The 7888-nt window shown below is 58.5% G+C and overlaps 3 protein-coding genes across 3 annotated transcripts in view; all 3 read left to right on the top strand.

The window, feature by feature from the left end:
• Window positions 1-386: 386 nt before the first annotated feature.
• DQ04_06171000 (aldo/keto reductase) lies at window positions 387-2477 on the top strand (the record flags this gene model as incomplete). Its single annotated transcript, XM_009314571.1, has 1 exon — window positions 387-2477. One exon carries the CDS (start codon window positions 387-389, stop codon window positions 2475-2477), a length of 2091 nt encoding a protein of 696 aa, XP_009312846.1.
• A 1191-nt stretch (window positions 2478-3668) lies between these two features.
• On the top strand, window positions 3669-6407 carry DQ04_06171010 (hypothetical protein; the record flags this gene model as incomplete). Its single annotated transcript, XM_009314572.1, has 1 exon — window positions 3669-6407. One exon carries the CDS (start codon window positions 3669-3671, stop codon window positions 6405-6407), a length of 2739 nt encoding a protein of 912 aa, XP_009312847.1.
• Window positions 6408-6716: 309 nt separating this feature from the next.
• The window catches only part of DQ04_06171020 (nicalin), a gene marked incomplete at both ends in the record, with an annotated part of 1749 nt that continues 577 nt past the window's right edge, over window positions 6717-7888 (top strand). Inside the window, one exon of the mRNA XM_009314573.1 lies at window positions 6717-7888. This exon is cut by the window's right edge and continues 577 nt beyond it. Coding sequence (XP_009312848.1) covers window positions 6717-7888 — 1172 coding nt within the window.

Below are 7888 nucleotides of genomic sequence, written 5' to 3' on the forward strand. Positions count from 1 at the left end.
TATATATATATATATGTATGTTATCATCATTGTCGCCCTGTCGGTACATCAGCAGATAGGAGCTGGGCGTGCTCCTCATAGATTAGGGGAAAAAAGTAACTGCGAAGGATAGGAGGCCGAGCGGCACTCAACCCCTTTAACTGAGGTGCCAGTGTGCTGAAGTAAATCACACATATACCCAAGCAAGCAAGCAATCAATCAATCACATTTACTGATATTCTTATCGACGCGCTCTCTTGTATCGATAAACGTTTCATCTTCAGACGGCGGACGGTGTGAGAATGATAATGACGATGATGCTGAGGAGCCACGGACTCTGTGTACGGCGGTGGCGCCCCACGTCATCATCTATTTTCCTCCACTTGCGGCAGCTGTCTCATCGCGGAATGGGGGAACAGCAGGGGAATCTGCGTCATGGCAATGACAGTAACAAGCCTGACAACAAAGATGGAGGCGGCAGCGCGAGTGCCAATACTTCTGCTGCTGCTGCTGCTGCTGCTGATGAACCGTTCATCGCACGCACCGGCGAGACGGCGGGCATCAATGGGCTCTACGGCAACCGGGCGCAAAACGCCATTCGTGGTATGTTAGGGCCACAGGGACAAGCCGAGGCGCGTGAGTCGAAGGCGGTGCCGATTTTAGGAAGAGCCACCGTACACGGCACAAAGTACACGTGCGACCGATCGACGGTGTTCGAAAACTGGCGCCACGTGTGTCAGCCGCCGGTGGGATGGCACATTTCAAAGCTCGGCAGCGCCACGTGCAAGATGCCCAATGACATCAACGAAGCCGTGGAGTCACTGCAGCTGCAGATCATAAAGGGATGCAATGTGTTTGAACTTGACGGCAGTATGTCGGATGTGCACCAAAGCGTCGCACGCGCCTTTTATGAAGCGCTGCAGGCGTTTGAGTTGGAGCGCGAAGGATTCGTGGTGGTGTTCCGCTGCGGCATCATCAAGCAGCAGCCGTTCCAGGAAGAGATAACACAGGTAGAGTCATCCAACACGACGGTGGTACGGAACCGCATCGTTCCGATCTTTGAGCGCTACAAGGCTTCTTCTCTCCCGTCGATGCAGCTCAAGACGGGATTTCGCATCAGCGACCTGAGCGACGATCAGCTCTCACGCTTGAATCTTCGCCGTGTGTCAAAAACGTCCGCGGCGGGTCTCTCCCCGGATTGGCTGGAGGCATTCTTCACGAATGTTGCGTACAACACGAAGCTGGAATGCATTGACGTCCTACTGATGGACGGCTTCCACACACTGTTCGATGGGCGCCTCGACGCACACATCGATGACGACATTCTTCAGCTGTTCGCGTACCTCGAGAACCAGGTGAAGCTCGGTGTGCTGCAGTACTACGGCATATCGTCACCGTACCTTGCGCCGCACATTCACCGCGACTACCCGACGCTGCCACCCGATGCGATGGTGCCCGACCACATTCGCAACCGCAGGCCCCTCCCTCCAGTGATTAATCTTTACCGCGTGCTGGAGCTGGCGCGACGCGCTGGTGGCGACAACCACCATTTCCGCTTCGTGCAGTATCCGTTCAACCTCACCTTTTCTCAGGCCCTTAACAAGCCGCTGCCATACGATGGCAATCACACCCTTCGTTCGCTGACGCAGGCGTTGGGGCTGACGACGTTGGGGTACAGCCCATTGGAGGCAACGGATCTGATGGAGCTGCCGCAGCGCTACCACAACTTCCCAATGGAGTCGGACCTCAAGTCTCTCCGCATGAACTTCTTTACCGTGTGCGAGCGCTGTGTGCTGAAGGAGATGGAGGTGAAGGAGTCCATAGAAAAGGGGCCGTCAACTCTACCACCGCTGGAGCATCTCTTTGTGGCGAGTGTGTACCTTGCGGCGCAGCGGCAGTTCACCAACCTTTTCTTCTTCACCAGCTGGGCGACCTACTACATGATCCCGCGCTTCCGTCGTGCGCTGATGCGCTTCAAGGAGGCCTCCTCCGCAGACCTCAAGGAGTGGTGCAAGCAATACGAGCAGCTTATCAACGATATGCTTCGGCTTCGAAAACGTATGTTTGAACACAAGTTCGGCAAGCGGGCGTTAGAGAAAAATGCCGCGATCGATCGCGTGAGCCCAACGCTGGCTATGTGCCCAATGCTGAACCAAAAGGCCCTCAACTTTTCAACGTACGGATGCGACACCGTCCTTGCCGGCTTCCACGTGTCGCGCTACTTCCACGAGGCGACCGAGTTGAACCCCGCCAAAAACGGCGAGCTGCCGGTGCCAGAGGGGGAGATCGCGGCGCTGTGCGACTCAATGGACGTGTCCTTCGCCAACTGCTCCCCACCGGACCCATACATGCTTGAGCCTATCGTTACGGAAGGAAAGCTATCGAAGCAGCGGAGCAAGTCGCTGGACTACATGGTGAAGATCGATCCGCACAACCCAAAGTTTCCAGACATCCCCGAAGAGTTGGAGGAGGGCGGCGCGACAACGCAAGACACATGAATGGGCTGACAAAGCAAGTAGAGCGGGGACTTTCCTCCCGCGTATTGTGCGCTGATGCATAACGCACTCACACTGTACTGCACACGTCAGACGGGCACAGGTGCATATGTCTGTTTCTGTTTTCCCTTGCTCGATCGATGCGGCGCCAGGAGCCTTGATGGCGTTTTGGCTTCATCTTCACCGCTGGGAGTTTATCTTTCACGCACTCACCCAGAACTGAAGGAATAACGAGGCTTGGGATTGTCTCGCCTACTTGTTTCTGCTTGGCAGCGTTATGAGCGCGGATTGAAGAATCTCTTCTTCAGCACGCGAAGAAGACGACCATGAAAGGGCTGCTTCACGCATAATGTGTGTGTGTGTGTGTGTAAGTGCGTGTGTGTGCAGCAAAAAGTCGTGAAAACGTATGATTGTAGTGGCTCCTTTAGTTGTGGTGGATCCGAACCCTGATTCACGACGATAGGCTAGGTACAAAATGGGCTTATTGCCCACCTTTGTTTAGCTCATTCCTTTTAGGAGTGTTGTGACCGTGCGGGTTTTGAGTGGAGACCTCGACACTCCTGATTAACCTTCTGTACAGCCGTGCCCTTTTTTTTTTCGGATGCGCAGCTCGTGATTGGATGGGCCGCGCCGCAGGAAGGAAAGCGGCAGTGGTGGCTCCTACCCCACAGTGGCGCCGTGGGTTGGCGTCGGGGCTGTTAATGCCCCCTCAGTTGTGGAAAGGAAGGCTGCAAAGAGAGGTTTGTGTATGCGCGTGGAAAAGGGGCTAGCTCATTGTTATTGCGCACTCTGATGGTGACAACTCAGCGAGGCCAATGACGTTACTTTTGCTATAAGGTAAAGCTTATTTTGATTCGTGGCACGGGTGACCGTCGTATTGCCAAATTTTGTGTATCGTTGGCTTTATCACTGGCGTCGCTGTTGTTGCGGGATTCTTTTGAAGGTGCGGGATGTAGGGTCTGTCTGTGTGTGTGTGTGTGTGCACTTCTCACCTGAAGAAGTGATAGTGGCGTCGGACAAACAGTGAAAGGAGTTAGCCCGTCTCTCCTCGCTGTTCTCTTAAGGCCGCCACCAGCGACAGCTGTAGAAGGAAAGGGGCTGTTTTAGTTGCGTTGTTGCCCCCAGCTGCTCCTGTTGTTGTTGTTGTTGTTGTTTTGCTTCGATGTCTCACAACCAAAGGGAGCCACATGGGAAATGCCTCTTACCGCGGTGCGCGTCATCAGCGGCGTCTTCGGCGGGCAGGAGGAGCGTGGCGAAGGCGAGCGGCTGGCTGACCGTGTTGTGAAGGCGTTTCCCGGTGTGAAGGTCATACCGCCAACACTCACCGATGCAATGCCACTCGTGGAGCGTCTTGCCGGCGTAGACAACGGCTTCCTGTGGGTTGACTGCGGCTACAACAGCAGTGATGAGGGCACCATGCTCACTGCGCCGGCTCACCGCCACAGCGTGAACAGCTACCTTGGCAGCGACGCACTGGGATGGTACTGCAGCGGCTTTATACCTGCACTTGTACGCCTGCTCCTGCTGCGCGAGGAGACAGGCGCTGCTGCCGCAATGCCGGATGCGGTGCGGCTGCAGTGGTTCGCTGTGCGCTCCTTCGACGCCAAAGTTGTGGACTTAGTTGACCCTTTCGTCCCCAGCAGCACTGGGCGCAGCGCACCACATCGCCCACGCGAAGATGCCTCCTCCTCTTCTTCCCCCTCCTCCTTTTCTTTATCGTCGGCGTCGTCGCTGAGGCATTTGGTGCTTCGTGACGTGCGCGGGTTTCTGGAGCACGTGGAGCGCGTGGCGGCGACACCGTCCTTCAGCCGAGCGCGCGAGCGCCTCTCGCATGTCTTCTGGCTCACGTGGCGGGGCGTGTCGTGCGTTACGTGTGTCCTGCATGAGGCGCACACCAGTGGGTTCGCGCGCGTTCTCGACCCCTCTGTCGACCTTCGCGGGCAGCAGGACTACCCGCTGTCCTTCCTGCGTACCATGCAGGCCGTCAAGGTCGGCTTGTCACTCAACACGAGCGTCTTCCGTGCGTCACGCGTGCTGCCAGAGACCGCGCCGCTATCGTGCTGGTGTGTGCGCATCGGCAGCCACCAGTGGGAGGATCCACTCGGCGTTCTTCCGTTGCTGCAGCGGCTACAAGGCACACCGAATGGCGGCGAGGCGCTGTCCACGTCGTCGTCGAGTCGCGGCCTCTCGTGTGGTTCCACACATGAACAGATAGGGCGGGCGAAACGGCAGATGTCGAGTCGTGGCAGCACCGTTCGCCGCATTATGTCTGTCGAAGCTGCAATAGGAGAGCAAGACACCGATGCGGCGGCAGCGGCGTCACGCTGCCTGGCTGTCACACATACTCGAGAGGTATTGGTGCTGGAGAAGGAGCGATTGCAGCACATGGAGACGGAGGCACGGGAGGCTAAGGAGCGTCGCGTGCTGCTGCAGCACGAGACGGATGCACTTCGACAGGAGACATCTGCGCTGCGCGCGCACATCGACTCGCTGCGTCGCATCGCGGGGGCAGACAAGAATGTTCACCATTGCGCTGTCAGTGGCACTAGTTGGGTAGAACAGCAGCAGCAGCAGCAGTACACTCCACATCGTGTAGCGGCGCACTACGGGGACGTGGAGGAGCAGTTGCAGCGCCGCCACCAGGCACAGCTGGCGAAGGTAATCGAGCAGCAGGACATGGCGCAGGCGCAGCTCAAGCGATTCAGCGCGGATCAGGCGGAAAAGCGTCGCGTCGAAGAAGAGATTGCGCAGGAGGAGCTGCAACGGCTTCAGGATGACGCTGATGCTGCCGAGGCTGAGATACTGCGCCTCCAGCAACACGAGATGAAGCTTTCTATGCAACAACGCCTCCAAACAAGCAGTGTCACGTTAACACAGGAGCTGGATTCGCTACAAGGCAGCGCGGATGATGTGGCGAACACGTCACAGCTACTGCTTCTGAATAGGTCCCGCGAGATGAGGCGTGTTGAGGCTGAGGTGCAGCTGCTGCAGGACGAGGTGGATGCCACACGCAAGTGGGTGCTCCGTATGTCGGACGCGGGAGAAGAAAAAGAGTTGCAGGTCATGCCGACCTCGCAACACCAGAAGCAGCAACGTTGGCTGCGAAGCGCAGCGTGGCGAACCTTGCAATGGCGTGAGGCGCTTGGACGCGTGCAACTTGAGGATGAATGGCTAGCTGCCCTCCTGGCGTGCTGGAGATGGCGCATGCTGGAGTGCTGCGCGCTCACCTCCGCTTCGGCCCCCTCACCACTAAAGACGGCGCTTCGCAAGGCCAACGAGGACTACGCGGCGCTGCAGCAGGAATGGGAGCAGGAGCAGCGGCTGCAGACGATTCGTCACCGCCGCGTGGAGGAGGCAGTCGAGGACGCGAAGCGGCACAACGCGGACGTGCAGCGGGAGCTGAGAGAACTGCGGGCGCGGTGCAGCGCATCCACACGCGAGCAGCAGCGCACCGTCGCGGAGATGCGCGCGGCAACACAGCGGGCGCTGCAACGCATTGCAGCCGTCGTGGAGTGGCTCACACGCGAAGAAAACGAGGTGCGCAACAACAACAGCGGAAGCGGGTCATATGCCGGTGTGCGTCGGGCGGTGCACGCTGCGCTGCGCGTGGGGTGTCATCTTGGCCCACGAACCACTCGGCAGAAGACACTTGCAGAGTCGCACGGCGGCAGTCGCGCGCAGGATGGCTGGTCGGAGGAGTTGACACCGGCGTCGCTCTTGCTGGTGCAGCAGGCGTGCGATGGTTATCTGCGTCTCTGCGAGGGCTTAGAGCAACGGCAGAAACTGCGAGGGGAAGTGGACCGCGTGTCGGAGTCGTGTGGCTTGATGGAGGCGGCGCTGACAAGGACACGACAGCGCATGCTGCAGGAGCAGCAGACGGTGCGCCAGCTTGCTGCTGTCGCTGCCAAGCTGGAGGAGCTAGAGAGGAACTAGAGCTGTGTGAGCCGTTGCGGTGGTCGCGCCTCGTTTGCTTGAGAGGAGCAGGTTGAGGGTATTGCCCGTGGGTTGGGGGGTGGAGAACAACCAAACAATGGTTTTTTTGTTGAGTTTTCAGGGTGTGTGCGTGTGTGTCTCCACTGCAACATTTACTGCGGCACCCTTCATCATATCCTGTCACTTCTTCATGTTCTGCTTGGTTGGCTTCGCTAGATTTTGCCAGGAGTCGCGTGGAGGACGCGAGAAAAGAAGGTGAATATTTTTTTTTTGGCTCGTGCTCCTACCTGGACCCGTGGGGAAGTGTCAATGATGCGAAGCTGGCGACTCTCGCCGCAGCTGCTGTTGCTGCTGCTGGTGGTGGTGGTGGCGCGGTGTGCAGCAGCACTTCCGCCTCTCACAACTCCAGTCGACCACGCGATCCACTTCGACCGCCGGACCGGCGCGACCTCCAAGGCGTCGACGTCATTCGGCTCACAGGCGTCGCTGCTGCGCGGCAGCATCCTTCTCTTCGATCCCGCCGCCACCACGTCGTACAAGCGGCGGTCGGTGTTCATTCCCAGCGAGGTGCACATCACGCAGGCACAGTGGGAGCAGCTGGCGGCGCTGCCGGTGCGCGGTGTTGTGGCTGCCACCTCGCCCTTTGACACACGCAACGAGGAGCTGCTGCAGCACTATCTCTCCCACACGGCGGTGCCGTTTCCGGTCTACTTTCTCCCGCAGGACGGTGAGGCGGCGCGGAAGTTGCGCGACACTATCGTGGCTATGAGCCCCAGCGAGTACGCCGTCGTCTCCATTGGCGCTAACGAGAAGGCGGTGGCACCGGTGGCGAACACCTCCGTCAGGGCCCTCCACATCTACGCTTCCCTTGCTGTGAGGCCGAAGGAGGTGAAGGCGAAGGCAGAGATGCCGCGACTGCTCATTACCGCGGCGTTCGACACGCTCGGCGTCGCGCCCACCGCCCTCACGACGGGCGGCGCCTCCAGCACAGTTGCGGCGCTGGAGCTGTGGCGTCGGTTTAACGCAGAGGCCGCGCTTGCTGTGGAAAACAGTGCTGCAGATGCAGCAGCGTTATCATCACCGTATGGAGTTTCATTACTGCTCGGTAGCACAGGTCGCTTTAACTACGTTGGTACGAGCCGGTGGATCTCAACTCAGCCGGAAGGCGAGCTTGACAGCTACGTTCTTGTCATCTGCCTGGATGAGTTGCTGCTCTCCGGCGCCAGCAGCCACGATGATGACGATGATGACGATGATGATGATGTCGAGAAGAAGAACGCCGGCGGAAGTGCAAGCCGTGCGGTGAGGCTTTTCATGCACGTGCACGACTCCTTCGCCAAAAGCCCACAATACGCGAAGGTAAAGGAGACTGCGGAGACTCTGGCCGCGCAGCGCGGCATCGAGCTGACGGTCCTCTCCGCCAAAACGAACTACAATCACTACGACATCCGCTTTGAGCACGAGGTGCTGGCGCACCGGCA

This window comes from Trypanosoma grayi, assembly GCF_000691245.1.
Source record: "Trypanosoma grayi strain ANR4 Tgr_617_V1, whole genome shotgun sequence".
Taxonomy (NCBI): domain Eukaryota; phylum Euglenozoa; class Kinetoplastea; order Trypanosomatida; family Trypanosomatidae; genus Trypanosoma; species Trypanosoma grayi.